The 17158-nt window shown below is 46.0% G+C and overlaps 1 protein-coding gene across 1 annotated transcript; it reads left to right on the top strand.

Annotated features, from left to right (window-relative positions):
* The first annotated feature begins 11414 nt into the window (after window positions 1-11414).
* LOC541803 (cellulose synthase 5) lies at window positions 11415-17112 on the top strand. Its single transcript, NM_001111485.2, has 14 exons — window positions 11415-11694; window positions 11837-12029; window positions 12328-12575; window positions 12674-12773; window positions 12862-13048; window positions 13359-13625; window positions 13710-14055; window positions 14146-14283; window positions 14393-14518; window positions 14603-14815; window positions 14984-15236; window positions 15420-15622; window positions 15853-16203; window positions 16284-17112. The coding sequence occupies exons 1-14, from the start codon at window positions 11674-11676 to the stop codon at window positions 16866-16868; spliced, it is 3231 nt and encodes a 1076-aa protein (NP_001104955.2). The 5' UTR covers window positions 11415-11673; the 3' UTR covers window positions 16869-17112.
* The last annotated feature ends 46 nt before the right edge of the window (window positions 17113-17158 follow it).

The following is a 17158-nucleotide window of genomic DNA, read 5'->3' as shown; positions in this document are numbered from 1 at the left end:
GACATTCCGAAGACGGCATTCATTACCAAGTATGGTTTATATGAGTTCACAGTGATGTCTTTTGGTTTGACCAATGCGCCAGCATTCTTTATGAACTTGATGAACAGTGTATTCATGGATTATCTTGATAAGTTCGTGGTGGTATTCATTGATGACATTCTGGTTTATTCTCAAAGTGAAGAAGAGCATGCAGATCATTTGAGGATGGTGTTGCAGAGATTGCGAGAGCACCAGTTGTATGCAAAGTTGAGCAAGTGTGAGTTCTGGATCAGTGAAGTCCTGTTCTTGGGTCACATAATCAACAAAGAAGGATTGGCTGTGGATCCGAAGAAAGTGGCAGACATTCTGAACTGGAAAGCACCAACAGATGCTAGAGGAATCAAGAGCTTCATTGGAATGGCCGGATATTATCGGCGATTCATTGAAGGGTTTTCGAAGATTGCGAAGCCAATGACAGCGTTGCTAGGCAACAAGGTTGAGTTCAAGTGGACCCAGAAATGCCAAGAGGCCTTTGAAGCGCTGAAAGAGAAGTTGACAACAGCGCCTGTCCTAGTCTTGCCTGATGTGCACAAGCCCTTCTCGGTGTATTGTGATGCTTGTTACACAGGTTTGGGATGTGTGTTGATGCAAGAGGGAAGAGTTGTGGCTTACTCGTCCCGACAGCTGAAGGTTCATGAGAAGAACTACCCAATCCATGATCTAGAGTTGGCAGCAGTGGTTCACGCACTGAAGACATGGAGGCACTATTTGTATGGACAGAAATGCGATGTTTACACAGACCACAAGAGTCTGAAGTACATATTCACTCAGTCAGAATTGAACATGAGGCAACGAAGATGGTTAGAATTGATCAAAGACTATGAGTTGGAGATTCATTACCATCCAGGCAAAGCAAACGTAGTGGCAGATGCTTTGAGCAGAAAGAGTCAAGTCAATCTGATGGTTGCTCGCCCGATGCCTTATGAGTTGGCCAAGGAGTTTGACAGGTTGAGTCTCGGATTTCTGAACAATTCGCGAGGAGTCACAGTTGAATTGGAACCTACCTTGGAGCGCGAAATCAAAGAAGCGCAGAAAAATGATGAGAAGATCAGTGAGATTCGGCGATTGATTCTAGATGGCAAAGGCAAAGACTTTCGAGAAGATGCAGAAGGCGTGATATGGTTCAAAGACCGCTTGTGTGTTCCCAATGTCCAGTCTATTCGGGAGTTGATTCTTAAGGAAGCTCATGAGACAGCCTATTCGATTCACCCTGGCAGTGAGAAGATGTATCAGGATCTGAAGAAGAAATTCTGGTGGTACGGAATGAAAAGGGAAATCGCAGAGCATGTGGCTATGTGCGATAGTTGTCGAAGAATTAAGGCAGAACACCAGAGACCAGCTGGATTGTTGCAACCGTTGCAGATCCCTCAGTGGAAATGGGATGAAATTGGCATGGATTTCATAGTCGGATTGCCTCGCACTCGAGCCGGCTACGATTCCATTTGGGTAGTAGTGGACCGCTTGACCAAGTCAGCCCACTTCATACCTGTCAAGACCAACTACAACAGTGCAGTATTGGCAGAATTGTATATGTCTCGGATCGTTTGTCTTCATGGTGTGCCAAAGAAGATAGTGTCAGACAGAGGAACGCAGTTCACCTCTCATTTCTGGCAGCAGTTGCATGAAGCCTTGGGCACGCATCTGAATTTCAGTTCAGCTTATCACCCGCAGACAGATGGTCAGACTGAAAGAACCAATCAAATTCTTGAAGATATGTTGAGAGCCTGTGCGTTGCAAGATCAGTCCGGATGGGACAAGCGATTGCCTTATGCAGAGTTTTCCTATAACAACAGTTATCAGGCCAGTTTGAAGATGTCACCATTTCAGGCGCTCTATGGAAGGAGTTGTAGAACTCCGTTGCAATGGGATCAGCCTGGAGAGAAGCAAGTGTTTGGGCCAGACATTTTGCTTGAAGCCGAAGAGAACATCAAGATGGTCCGAGAGAATCTGAAGATAGCGCAATCAAGGCAGCGAAGCTATGCAGACACAAGAAGAAGAGAGCTGAGTTTCGAAGTCGGAGACTTTGTCTATCTGAAAGTGTCACCGATCAGAGGAGTCAGAAGATTCGGAGTGAAAGGCAAGCTAGCACCCCGCTACATTGGTCCGTATCAGATTCTTGCAAGACGTGGAGAAGTGGCTTATCAGCTCAGTTTGCCAGAGAATTTGTCTGCTGTGCATGATGTCTTTCATGTGTCTCAGTTGAAGAAGTGCTTGCGTATGCCAGAAGAGCAGTTGCCAGTGGAAGGTCTTGAAGTCCAGGAGGACTTGACCTACGTTGAGAAGCCAGCTCAGATCCTTGAGGTTGCAGATAGAGTCACCCGAAGGAAGACCGTCAGGATGTGCAAAGTCAGATGGAGTCACCACTCTGAGGAAGAAGCAACCTGGGAGCGTGAAGATGATCTGATGGCCAAGTACCCGGAGCTCTTTGCTAGCCAGCCCTGAATCTCGAGGGCGAGATTCTTTTAAGGGGGATAGGTTTGTAACGCCCCGAATTTTGCAGTTGAATTTTTTTTCTTTTCTTTACTCGCCAAAATTCGGGCGTTACCTTTCCTTTTCTTTTTCCCTCGCTAAACCTTGACCTTTTCCAAAGTTCTAGCGGGATTCGGTTTGGATTTCCCGTGTAAGAAAAACCCTAAATGCTTTATGTTGCTCGATGCACCATGCCGAACCTTGCATTTCCTTTGATTGCTTTGAAAGTGCAAATGCATTCATGTAGAAGAATCGGATTTCGAAAATGTTTTCTTTCTCTTTTCTTTCTCTTTTCTCTCTCTCTTCCTTTTTTTTTTTCTCTCTCCCGCGCCGTGGGCCGACCCCGGCCGGCCCAGCCGCCCCTGCGCGCCCCCCCCTGGGCCCAATAGGCCCAACCGCCCCCCCCCACCTCCCCTTTTTCCCCAAACCCTCTCCCTCTCCCTCTCATTTTCTCTCATTTTCTCTCCCTCTCCCTAAGCCGCCGCCCCTACCCCTGCCCTAAGCCGCCGCCGCCCCCTGCCCAACCGCCGCCCTCGGCCGCCCCTGCCGCCGGCCGCCCCTCGCCGTCGCGCCCCTCCCCGGTGAGCTCCCCCTCCCCCTCTCCTCCCTCCCCCATCCCCTCTCCCCTTTCCCCATGGCCGGTTCGGCCGCCTCCCTGCCCGCCGGTTCGGCCGCCCCGCCCCCCGGCTCGGCCGCCCCCTGCGCCGCCTCCCTGCCCGCCGGTTCGGCCGCCCCGCCCCCCGGCTCGGCCGCCCCCTGCGCCGCCTCCCTGCCCGCCGGTTCGGCCGCCCCGCCCCCCGGCTCGGCCGCCCCCTGCGCCGCCCCCTGCCCCGCCGGTTCGGCCGCCCCCCCCCCCCCCGGCTCGGCCGCCCCCTGCGCCGCCCCCTGCCCCGCCGGTTCAGCCGCCCGCGCCCGCGCCCCGCCTAGGGCCGGTTCAACCGCCCTAGGGCCGGTTCAACCGCCCCCCCCCTTCTGTTTTTTTTTATTTTTTTTTTATTTTATTTTATTTACTTTCTGTAATCATAATTACTGTATTTTAAGTAGGCTAATCACTGTTCATGCTATGGGAAAATAGGAAGTTTAATTTAAAATTCCGTTATGCTATTGATGCACGTAGTTAATTGTTTACCCTGTGCAATGTTGATCAACTAAAAGTGATTAGGTTTCCATTAGTGTATATGTAACAGAATTCTTTTGTTAAAAACCAATTGTGTCATTAGTGCATAAGATTTAACCCCCCCTGCGAGACCTTTCCCGTTTCTTTCTAACCATAACAAATGCGTTATCGAATGTCATACTTGATGCATATTCGCTTTATTTGTTATCTTGTATGGTGTACTGTTCTTTTGTATTAAATATGTGGATGTATGTATGTATGTTTGCGCTCGCATAGAGAACGATCCGGTCGAAGAGCCCGAGGAATTCGCAGGAGAAGCCCCTGAGCAGCAGTCGTTTGGTGGAGGCAAGTGTCCTTTGACCTATCTATGTCCTATTCATTCTTTAATTCACCTCCCGCTTTACACATTTATACCTAAGGATTGACTAGCTTTTGTTATCCATGTCCTTGTTTACCTATTTGGGTCGGATTATTACTACTTAGTCTGATGCTATTGCTCAACTCTAATCAATGAACATGATGTGATTATCTATGATACGCTGTTTTCCCGCTCTTCTTTATGATTATACTTGTGGTTTTCAAGGGGACTCGAGCGGTTTCTCGAGTGCCTCTCCGTAAGGACCTGTTCTATGGATGACCGCCCGGGAAAACAGTGCAACCATGAGGGTGGAATGGGGTGCCCTTAGCTGAATAATTAGAGGATCCGGGGTGTAGTTCACTTAGCCGTCGTGCCGTCAATGGGGCTCGGTGTATGCGGCTCGCTCTGCCAAGTTTGGGTTCGCCCCTTGGGGAGGAGTGCGGTGCATTTAGGAAACCTAACGGGTGGCTACAGCCCCGGGGAATCTTTGTAAAGGCTTCGTAGTGATGCCCTGCTGGATCACCTTGGTAGTGATCAATGGAGAGTCATGATCTCCGGGCAGAATGGGAATCACGGCTTGTGGGTAAAGTGCACAACCTCTGCAGAGTGTTATGAAACTGATATATCAGCCGTGCTCGCGGTTATGAGCGGCCAAGGGAGCTCCAATGATTAGTGGTACTTGATCAGAGATATTGTGGTACAGGTGGTTATGAGACTGTTGAATCTGGTTATGATTATGGTGCTGGTAAGTGGTATTCTTTCCGTTTGGAAAGGATACATTGGGCTAATAACTTGGGTTAATGTTAAAACCTGGCTTTCTACTAGTAAGTAATAACCTGACCAACTAAAAGCAACTGCTTGACTTATCCCCACATAAAGCTAGTCCACTACAGCCAAACAGGATACTTGCTGAGTATGTTGATGTGTACTCACCCTTGCTCTACACACCAAACCCCCCCCCCCCCCAGGTTGTCAGCATTGCAACCACTGCTCAGGCGAAGATGAAGCTGTGGAAGGAGACTTCCAGGAGTTCCAAGATTACGACGAGTTCTAGGTGTGGGTTAGCGGCAACCCCCAGTCGGCTGCCTGTGAAGGCCGCGTTATCTACGTTTCTTTTCCGCACTTTGATTTATTGTAAGAACTATATGGACGTCTCAGACGTATGATGTAATCGACTATTATTTCCCCTTTTAATACTATTTTGAGCACTGTGTGATGATGTCCATATTATGTAACTGCTGTGTACGTGAATAACTGATCCTGGCACGTACATGGTTCGCATTCGGTTTGCCTTCTAAAAACCGGGTGTGACACTCCCTTAGGAGCTTCTTCGCCTTTTACTTTCAGCGGAATCAGCGTTTATTTTTCGCTGTAAGTCTCCCTTAGGAGCTTCTTCGCCTTTTACTTTCGGCGGAATCAGCGTTTATTTTTCGCTGTAAGCTCTGCATTCCCTTAGGAATGGCTTTTGAGCTTCTCCCTGTTTTCTTTTCTTTTTCCTTTGCACTCGATGGTGCGTTGTCAGTTTTTACATTTACATCTTTGGGGGATATCACTCTTATAAAATTGAAATAAGGAAAAGAAAAATTACATGTTGTGGCCCCATTAAAAACCTTTCTCCCCCTTTGGAAAGGAAAAGGGTGCCACAAGAAAGAATAGAAAAAATTACATCAAGCTAAACATAATATCGCCGAAGCTCGTCCGCATTCCATGATCTAGGAATGTCGTTGCCGTCCATATCCTTCAACCTGTAGGAACCGGGTCTTGACGAAGATACTACCAGAAAAGGTCCTTCCCACTTCAGCTGTAATTTGCCTACTGTCTCTGGGTTGGCTACTCTTCGAAGCACCAAATGCCCTGGTTCGATGTTATTTAGCTTAACATTTCTATCACTCCATTTTATTGTTTCAGCTTGGTATTTGTTGATGTTTTCCACAGCTTGAAGCCTGATCCCCTCTATAGCATCTTTTTCCACAGAGTAATCAGCTTCAGCTTCGCCTTCTGCCGAAGCTACTATTCTTATTGATCCTGCTTTGGCTTCTTCCGGAGTTATTGCTTCGTCACCAAACAATAGTTTGAATGGCGTAAAGCCCGTTGATCTTGATATTGTTGTGTTGTGGCTCCACACCACTTTGATTAATTTGTCTGGCCACTTTCCTCTGGGCTGATTGAAGATTAACTTCATTATTCCTGTCATTATGATGCCATTAGCTCTTTCAACAAGCCCATTTGACTCTGGATGTCGAACTGATGCGAAATGGATCTTCGTGCCAATTTGATCACAAAGTTCTTTGAAAGCTTCGGAATCAAACTGTGTCCCATTATCTATAGTAATAGCCTTCGGTACTCCGAAACGACAAACAATATTTTGCCAGAAAAACTTTTGAATAGTGACCAAAGTTATTGTGGCTAAAGGCTTTGCCTCAATCCATTTAGAAAAATATTCCACTGCCACTACAACATATCTTAAGTTCCCTTGTGCTGGTGGTAACGAACCTAACAAATCAAGGCCCCACCTTTGCAACGGCCAAGTGGGTTGTATTAACTGAGTTAGAGACGAAGGTTGTTTTTGATCTCTTGCACATTTCTGACAACCTTCGCACTTTTGGACTAATTCCGCTGCGTTCGAAGCTGCCTCTGGCCAATAAAATCGTTGACGAAAAACTTTTCCAAGCAAAGGCCTAGATCCAATGTGAGATCCACACAGGCCTGCATGTATTTCCTTCATCAGTTCTATACCTTCGGCTCTAACGGAGAACAGACGCCACACTTGTATAGCTCCCCTTCTATTATAACATATGGTCGAGCTCTTGCCTCTATCCTCCTGTTATAAGCTTCGTCATCTGAAAGAAAGTTACCCTGAAGAAAAGAGATGATCTCAGTTCTCCAGTCTTCACTATAGACAGGGGATATGTTGAGGGCTGCTCTTTCAAGAAGCTCAACCGAAGGTGCTTTTATTGTTTCGAAAAATACTTCCAAAGGTAAGGGCAGCCCCTGTGCTGCTGACTTGGCTAATAAATCAGCATATTCATTTTCTCCACGAGGAATATTTTTAACAGAAAACCCCTCAAAGGAAGCATCAATCCTTCGGACAGTGTCTAAATATTTTTCAAGCTTCGGATCTCTTGCTTTATAACTTTTGTCAATATGACCAGAAATAACTTGGGAATCAGTTTTAAGAACCGCCCTTCTGATTCCCATTGCCTTTAACTTCCGAAGACCCAAGAGCAAAGCTTCGTACTCAGCAATGTTATTTGTGCAATTGAAATCAAGTCTTGTTGCGTAACAAGTTTTAACTTTGGAAGGTGCGACCAACACAGCAGCTGCTCCTGCTCCGAAGGTTCCCCAAGATCCATCGCAAAATATTGTCCACACTTCGGCATCTTTACTCGTTTCTTCTTCCTGAGCCCCTGGCGTCCAGTCAGCAATGAAGTCAGCCAACACTTGGGACTGAATCAAAGATCTATGCACATAATCAATACAAAATTCATTGAGCTCCGCAACCCATTTTCCAAACCTTCCAGTAGCTTCTCTATTTCTCATAATATCCTTCAACGGTTGTGAAGAAGGAACAACTATATTGTATGCTTGAAAGTAGTGTCGAAGCTTCCTAGAGGCCATCAAAACAGCATATAGCACCTTCTCCAATTCTGTATAATTTTTCTTTGATAAACTAAGAACTTCAGATACAAAGTATATTGGGGCCTGCTTTTTGACTTGGCCTTCAAGCTTCTCCTGAACAAGTGCTGCACTTACCGCTGAGTGCGAAGCTGCCACATATAGCAACAGAGGAGCCCCTGGTGTTGGTGGAGTTAGTGTTGTTAGGTCTATCAAATATTGCTTCAGTTCTTCGAAGGCTCTCTGCTGAACTGGTCCCCATTGAAAAACTTCGGCTGACTTCAGCACTTCGAAAAATGGTAAATTTCTCTCTGCTGATCTAGATATGAATCTGTTGAGAGATGCCAATCTTCCTGTTAATCTTTGAGCCCCCTTTTTTGTACTTGGTGGTTCCATTCGAAGGATAGCTTCGATTTTATTTGGATTAGCCTCAATCCCTTTTGTTGAAACTAGACAGCCAAGAAATTTCCCTTTCTTCACTCCGAAGACACATTTTTCTGGATTCAACTTTAAACCGGCCTGTCTAAAATTAGCGAAGGTCTCCTGCAGATCAGTAATGTGATTCTCTTGCTTCGTGCTTTTTACAATGATATCATCAACATAAGTTAGCACATTTCTGCCTATCTGAGATTGAAGAACCTTCGTTGTCATTCTGCTGAAGCTTCCTCCAGCATTCTTGAGCCCCTCAGGCATCCGAAGGTAACAATATGTTCCACTAGGGGTTATGAAGCTGGTCTTCGGCTCATCCTCCTTCTTCATCCAAATTTGATGATAGCCTGAATAACAATCCAGCAGACTCATAAGCTCTGATGAAGCTGCTGCATCAACTAGGGAATCTATCCTTGGCAATGGAAACTCGTCCTTCGGACAGGCCTTGTTGAGATCAGTAAAATCGATACACATCATCCATTTACCATTGGCCTTCTTTACCATAACACTGTTAGCCAGCCATTCTGGGTATTTTACCTCTCTGATAACTCCGGCACTGAGGAGTCTTTTCACTTCATTCCGAGCACCTTCGGCCTTGTCATCAGACATCTTCCGAAGCCTCTGCTTTCTGGGTCTGAAGGATGGATCAACATTGATTGAGTGTTCAATAACATCCCTGTTAACTCCGCAAAGATCATTGGCTGACCATGCAAAAACATCTTTGTTGTTGAACAGAAACCTTATCAAGGTTTTCTCCTGTTCCTCTGACAGTTGAGATCCCAACAGCACCTTCTGCTCTGCTATGTCCTCGCATAAAAGCATGGGCTTCGGCTGATCGGCCGAAGCAGCTTTCTCCCTTCTGAACTTGTATTGCTCACAAGCTTCAGCTCCATCTATGTTATGGATTGCTTTTGAGTCTGTCCAATTTCCTTCGGCCCTTCTGGCAGCTTCCTGACTTCCATGAATAGCAATGGGTCCTTGGTCTGAAGGTATCTTCATGCAAAGATATGCTGGATGAAGAATTGCTTCGAAGGCATTGAGAGTACCACGACCAATGATTGCATTGTAAGGGTATTCCATGTCAACAATATCGAATACAACTTGTTCAATCCTTGTGTTGTTGATATATCCGAAGGTTACTGGCATTGTGATTTTTCCGAGTGCTACAATCTGTCTTCCTCCGAAGCCACAAAGGGGGTGTGTGGCATCATGGATCTTGTCTTCGGGCTCTTGCATGTGTCTGAAGGCCTTAGCGAATATGATATCAGCTGCACTGCCTGTATCAACCAAAACATTATGGACTAGAAATCCTTTGATCACACAAAAGATAACCATAACATCATTGTGTGGGTAATCCTTGAGCTGAAGATCCTCTTGAGAAAAAGTAATTGGAATGTGAGACCATCTTGATTTGATGAAGGGTCCTTGTACCCCTACATGTTGTACTCTTCTCTGTGCCTCCTTCTTCTGTTTCTTGTTGGCCGGTTCTGAGCATGAACCGCCTGTTATCGGGAGAACCAGCTTCGGAGCCGAAGCAGTTCCAGCTTGATTCTTGATCGAAGCCATCAGCTCAAAAAAGTGGAAGTGAGTTCACCGGAGGTGGGCGCCAATGTTGGGGACTTGTTCTCAAATACTATGAATCAAGAACAAGGCAACATAGAAATTGTTAAATGTTATAGTCCTTCGTCCTTCGAAGCATTATCTCCCTCAGGATATAATGGGTTCCAGACGAAGGTTATGAAGGTTATACCTTCATAAACACGACAAATAATGAGGAAGGATAAAAAATATGTAAAATAATTTAAACACATGATTATTATTATTAACTTATTTCTATTCCATTATTGTAAAAATGATAACAAATTACAAATGTACCTTCGGCTTGAAGGAAAGCAAAAATACCAGCGTGAAGCAAAAACAAATGCCCAATGCGTGATTACAGAAAAGCACGTGAACAGTACAGGGGTGCTGTTCACCTATTTATAGGCACAGTTCACAGCCTGTATATAATTACATTTATACCCTTTACAATGAACTACAATAATGACACAGAATATTATGGGTCTTCAAGTCATTTCATCTTTAAGTCGGTTCACCCCTTCGTCTTGAGACATATCACTGTGCCGAAGCTTTACAGTCGCTAGCTTCGGCGCTGCTTTGGAGAGGATTTGCCGAAGGTGTTCATTTCTTTAGGATCTTCGGCTACGAAGCATACCCCCAACAGGGCGCCTGAGCACAACGAGGAGGCAGATGCCGATGGCGCTAGCGACGATGATTATATGGGGACCGTGGTTGTTAGGGTTTAACCGAATGGATTGCGATCGGGGCGGATAAATCACATGGGGTTGTTAGGTTTTGTCGAGTGGATAGGATCCCGGATCGTTGGGAGGACGTGTGCAGGTGCAGGTGGGGGCATGGCCGGGAGGGAGTGGATGCGAGAAATGGGAGGTGTGGGGGCGGCGGTCCGAGGAGAAGGGGTTGGAGCGGATTTTGCGAGCACGGGGAGGCAGGCGCGGACGCATGCGTGTGCGCGGAGAGGGAGCGAGGGATGGTAGTGCGTCTAGTGTCGTGGCCTACATTATTAATTTAATAGATAGTACATATTATATTGGGTCCTCCTACTTATTATCTACATATCTATGTGACTATGTGTTCCAAACTAAAAAGCTAGATATAACGATCTAGATATATTCGGAGCGAGTGGATCCGAATTCATGCTTAACGACATTGCTCCACCTTGGCCTAGGCAAACAATCAGTTCTACCTTGTAGTGGCACGAATACACGTATGTGATGATACTGTATTTGTACACGATCACAGTGGAAACTCAACTGTTCGGCTGTTTGACAGCATATGTGCAGCTGTGACCTTAAGGATCCACACATTCCATTCCATGACATTCCTTAAAAAAAACCCCCCATCCTACGACATTCATTCATTCCCGTCCGTCCTTCGGGCAGTCCTCCACTCCTCCTCCAGCGGCATTGCGGCAGCCAACCAATCCCCAGCTGTCGCGCGTTGCCGCAGTCCCTGCCACTCGGCCCCACACGCCCTCTCCAGAGTCCAGCTGTGCGGCCGACCACGAGAGCGAGGTCTCGACATGGACTCCCCCACGTACATCGCTGTCCTGTGGTCCCCGTCCACCCCACCGCTAATCCCATTCCCCACCTGGCCTCCCCCACGCGAAAACTAACAGCCAAAACCAAGGACAGATCAACTCCAACCTCGCAAGCGAATCCAAAATTACCCAGCAAAATCCCGGGGTTTATCACTCAATCACCGATCGCTAAACCCCGGCACCACGCAAGCAAGGTGGTAACACGCCGATCCAATCCGCACGGCATTGCCTCGTGTGCGCGTCCCCCCACCCCACCCCACCCCGTCGCCGTCTCGTCGGTGCCGCGTCCCTTTTCCCCTCCCCCCTCCGTCGCCGCCTCGAGCGAGCTCCACCACTTGCTCCTGCGCGAGGTGAACACTGGGTTAGGGCCACTGCCACCGCTGGGCTGCCTCTGCTTCTGCCTCTCCCGCCAGCGCGCGAGCCCGGGGGCGATTCGGCGCCGGCACGCGGGAGGGGAAGCCGAGGAATGCGGTGAGTCGGCGGGGGTCCGGCGTTTGTGAACTCGTGGAGGGCTCGGATTGGTGCGCCATGGACGGCGGCGACGCCACGGTGAGTGGCACGCATTTCGGGGGACGGGGGTTGGGGGAATTATAGGGAGTAGCAGGAGGGTTTTCTCCCGCGGTTTGTTCGTTACTGAAGGTGTTTTCGTGTGTGTGCCTTTTGGGTTTGGTTTATCTGCGCGCGTGCGAAGAATTCGGGGAAGCATGTGGCCGGGCAGGTGTGCCAGATCTGCGGCGACGGCGTGGGCACCGCGGCGGACGGCGACCTCTTCACCGCCTGCGACGTCTGCGGCTTCCCCGTGTGCCGCCCATGCTACGAGTACGAGCGCAAGGACGGCACCCAGGCGTGCCCGCAGTGCAAGACTAAGTACAAGCGCCACAAAGGTATGGCCAACCGCCGCCATTTCCACCGATTTCCATGTACTCCAGGTTGAGTGCAGCAGGCTAGGCTGCAACAGCCACTGAAATCAAGCAGGTAGTTGTGTTTTAATCGCTAGGAACAGGTAATAGTTCAGTGTTTGGCAAATTTATTCAGATTCTCACCGTAAGCTAGCTCTCTCAGTGAACTGTACTCGAATTGTAGTTTCGAGTCACATTGCCGCCAAGAGCCACAAGAGTGGAATTCTTTGGCTTCAACCGAGGCTGAATCTTATTCTTTACTCAATCGTGTTCTGTTGTTCAGGGAGCCCACCAGTACACGGTGAGGAAAATGAGGATGTGGATGCTGACGATGTGAGTGACTACAACTACCAAGCATCTGGCAACCAGGATCAGAAGCAAAAGATTGCTGAGAGAATGCTCACCTGGCGGACAAACTCACGTGGCAGTGATATTGGCCTGGCTAAGTATGACAGCGGTGAAATTGGGCATGGGAAGTATGACAGTGGTGAGATCCCTCGTGGATATATCCCGTCACTAACTCATAGCCAGGTTGGAGTTGAAACTTTAGACTTTTAAGGCGATTGTGTTAAATATAGTTCAGAAGACATAACTAATATTCAGTTCCTTCATATGAATCGTATTTACAGATCTCAGGAGAGATTCCTGGAGCTTCCCCTGATCATATGATGTCTCCTGTTGGGAACATTGGCAGGCGTGGACATCAATTTCCTTATGTAAATCATTCTCGTAGGTGTCTCGATCATCAATATCTCATGTTTTGTTGGTTACTGTTGCATCTGCTATGATCTAATCTCTGCGGCCTGGTTCTTATCAGCAAACCCATCGAGGGAGTTCTCCGGTAGCCTTGGCAATGTTGCATGGAAAGAGAGGGTGGATGGATGGAAAATGAAGGATAAAGGTGCAATTCCTATGACCAATGGAACAAGCATTGCTCCATCAGAAGGGCGTGGAGTTGCTGATATTGATGCTTCTACTGATTATAACATGGAAGATGCCTTACTGTAAGTTCACAATTCACATATGCTTGTGCGTACCTTTCGCGAGCTCCAAATGTACCAATAATTAATGTTTCCTCCTTTATATGTACTAGCACTGTTAACAGTAGTTTGCACTTTGGCGTGTTCAGAAATCTAAGACAGTTTGTCAAATCATGCCTTTTGAACAAAATTTATGCAGATGACTGATGTCAGTGGAAATACTTGTACGTTATATTATATATATGAATGCAGATGTCGGTTATCGCTATCAAACATGTAAATGCTGACTTTCATGGCACTTTTAGCAATAACTTTTTGTGGATCCATATTGCAGGAATGATGAAACTCGGCAACCTCTATCTAGAAAAGTGCCAATTCCTTCATCCAGAATAAATCCGTACAGAATGGTCATTGTGCTACGTTTGGCTGTTCTATGCATATTCTTGCGCTACCGTATCACACATCCTGTGAACAATGCATATCCACTGTGGCTTTTATCCGTCATATGTGAGATCTGGTTTGCTTTGTCCTGGATTTTGGATCAGTTCCCAAAGTGGTCCCCAATCAACCGTGAAACATACCTTGATAGACTGGCTTTAAGGTGATGTGAAGTATTTAGTGCTAACTCAAAAGGGTATTTGTTGTTCTATTACTGACAATTTCACAATACTACTTCCATTGTCAGGTATGACCGAGAAGGTGAACCATCTCAATTAGCTCCTGTTGATATCTTTGTCAGTACTGTGGATCCTATGAAGGAGCCTCCTCTTGTCACTGCAAATACTGTGCTTTCCATCCTTGCTGTCGATTATCCGGTTGACAAGGTATCTTGCTATGTTTCGGATGATGGAGCTGCTATGCTGACTTTTGATGCTCTCTCTGAAACTTCAGAGTTTGCTAGAAAATGGGTTCCGTTCTGTAAGAAGTACAACATAGAGCCTAGGGCTCCGGAATGGTACTTTGCTCAGAAAATTGATTACTTGAAAGACAAAGTTCAAACTTCATTTGTGAAAGAACGCCGGGCCATGAAGGTATATTTGATACTTATATATATGCATGTAGGTTTTGGCAGTTCCTGCCGCTGAATGACGTTAATTTGTATCTTTAAACATACTTGACAGAGAGAATATGAAGAATTCAAAGTTCGTATCAATGGTCTTGTAGCCAATGCACAAAAAGTTCCCGAGGAGGGATGGATCATGCAAGATGGTACACCTTGGCCTGGGAACAATACTAGGGACCATCCTGGAATGATTCAGGTTAAGCTCAATTTTCCTCCCTAAACTATTTGGCCACAGCATATATCTTTCCTGCACTGAATGATTATTGTTGTAAACATTTTAAACTCAAAATTGTGGTCATTCTCAGGTTTTCCTGGGTCACAGTGGAGGGCTTGACGTTGAAGGCAATGAACTTCCTCGTTTGGTTTATGTGTCTCGTGAAAAACGTCCTGGATTCCAACATCACAAGAAGGCTGGTGCCATGAATGCACTTGTGAGTGGCTAAATACAGAATTTCAGAATGTGTCTTGCTAACTTTAGTTACTTGGATGTAATGGAGGTTTAATATTTTCTGCAGGTTCGTGTATCAGCTGTCCTTACTAATGGGCAATACATGTTGAATCTTGACTGTGACCACTACATCAATAATAGCAAGGCTCTTCGAGAAGCTATGTGCTTCCTTATGGACCCAAACCTAGGAAGGAATGTCTGTTATGTCCAATTTCCTCAGAGGTTTGATGGTATTGATAGGAATGACCGATATGCAAACAGGAACACTGTGTTTTTCGATGTAAGCTAGCATTACTCTTTAAAGATTTTTGGGCCTCTCACCTCCACATTTTAATGAGGCATAAAGAAAACTTGATGAATTAGTTATGCTAATACTTGTTATGCGATGAAGTTTTTGATAATCCCAGTGAATGTGCCAGGTAATTATCTGTATTTCTGTTTGCTGCAGATTAACTTGAGAGGTCTTGACGGCATTCAAGGGCCAGTTTATGTGGGAACTGGTTGTGTGTTTAACAGAACGGCCTTATATGGTTATGAGCCTCCAGTCAAGAAAAAAAAGCCAGGCTTCTTCTCTTCGCTTTGTGGGGGAAGGAAAAAGACGTCAAAATCTAAGAAGAGCTCGGAAAAGAAGAAGTCACATAGACACGCAGACAGTTCTGTACCAGTATTTAATCTCGAAGATATAGAGGAAGGGATTGAAGGTATCATTGAGTTGTCTGTTTTAATTTGAGTAGATGTGCATTCAATATTTCTTATTTTTTGACACAATGATTAATCTGTCCATTTATTCATCGTATTTGTTGTAAATCTAAGGTACCATAGACAAGTGGAATTACCTTTCTTTTATCCTTGAACTTTTACCTTGCACTTCACAATCTTCATAGGTTCTCAGTTTGATGATGAGAAATCGCTGATTATGTCTCAAATGAGCTTGGAGAAGAGATTTGGCCAGTCCAGTGTTTTTGTAGCCTCTACTCTGATGGAATATGGCGGTGTTCCACAATCTGCAACTCCAGAGTCTCTTCTGAAAGAAGCTATTCATGTCATCAGCTGTGGCTATGAGGACAAAACTGACTGGGGAACTGAGGTAACGACTCCTGAAGTTATAACTTTGTAACATCAGTGTTGCTGATGCTTGTGCTATTACTTGCTAAGAAATGTCGAGATATGAATTGATGTTTCCTTGTCTGGTTTGCTCGTAAAACCTTTGATTTTGTGATAAATACCTAATCTGTTGTTGGAAATGATATATTTGTTATTGAATCGAAGAGAAAGAAATGTTTATTAATTGTAAGTCTTTAATATGGTGCACCGCAGATTGGGTGGATCTATGGTTCTGTTACAGAAGACATTCTCACCGGATTCAAGATGCATGCTCGAGGCTGGCGATCAATCTACTGCATGCCTAAGCGACCAGCTTTCAAGGGATCTGCTCCTATCAACCTTTCGGATCGTTTGAATCAAGTGCTTCGGTGGGCTCTTGGTTCCATTGAAATTCTTTTCAGCAGGCATTGTCCCATATGGTATGGCTATGGAGGTCGGCTTAAATTCCTGGAGAGATTTGCTTATATCAACACAACAATTTATCCACTCACATCAATCCCGCTCCTCCTGTACTGCATATTGCCAGCAGTTTGTCTTCTCACTGGGAAGTTCATCATCCCAAAGGTAAAGCGCACACATTAATGTACTGTGCAGGAAGATTTGCAAAGAATTGATTCTGACTGCCCTTATTTTCTCGAATGCAGATTAGTAACCTAGAGAGTGTTTGGTTTATATCGCTCTTTATCTCAATCTTTGCCACTGGTATCCTTGAGATGAGGTGGAGTGGTGTTGGCATTGATGAATGGTGGAGGAACGAGCAGTTCTGGGTCATTGGTGGTATTTCTGCGCATTTATTTGCCGTCTTCCAGGGTCTCCTGAAGGTGCTTGCTGGTATCGACACGAGCTTCACTGTCACCTCTAAGGCCACTGACGAAGAAGGTGATTTTGCCGAGCTCTACATGTTCAAGTGGACAACGCTTCTGATCCCACCAACCACTATTTTGATCATCAACCTGGTCGGCGTGGTCGCTGGCATTTCCTACGCAATCAATAGCGGTTACCAGTCATGGGGACCTCTTTTCGGGAAGCTCTTCTTTGCGTTCTGGGTGATTGTCCACCTGTACCCCTTCCTCAAGGGCCTCATGGGGAAGCAGAACCGCACGCCGACCATTGTCGTTGTCTGGGCTATCCTCCTTGCGTCGATCTTTTCCCTGATGTGGGTTCGTATCGATCCATTCACCACCCGGGTCACTGGTCCTGATATCGCGAAATGTGGCATCAACTGCTAGGATGAGCTGAAGATAATTAAAGAGTGGAACTAGACGCATTGTGCATCGTAAGTTATCAGTGGGTGGCTCTTTTTATAGTATGGTAGGAACTTGGTCGGGAGACGTTAATTACATATGCTATATGTACCTCCGCTGGTCTTTATCCGTAAGTTAATATATATACTGCTTTGAGAATTATGTATGGGCAACAGGTTGTTTACTTGATTTTGTGTGTACATATTTAAATGTCTCTGCCAATATCAAATGCATTAACCATGAAGTATCAATTGTCGTTGCGTTTCCAAAAAAAA

The sequence above is a fragment of the Zea mays genome, chromosome 1, assembly GCF_902167145.1.
Source record: "Zea mays cultivar B73 chromosome 1, Zm-B73-REFERENCE-NAM-5.0, whole genome shotgun sequence".
Lineage (NCBI taxonomy): Eukaryota > Viridiplantae > Streptophyta > Magnoliopsida > Poales > Poaceae > Zea > Zea mays.
This window is presented reverse-complemented; position numbering and strand designations above follow the sequence as displayed.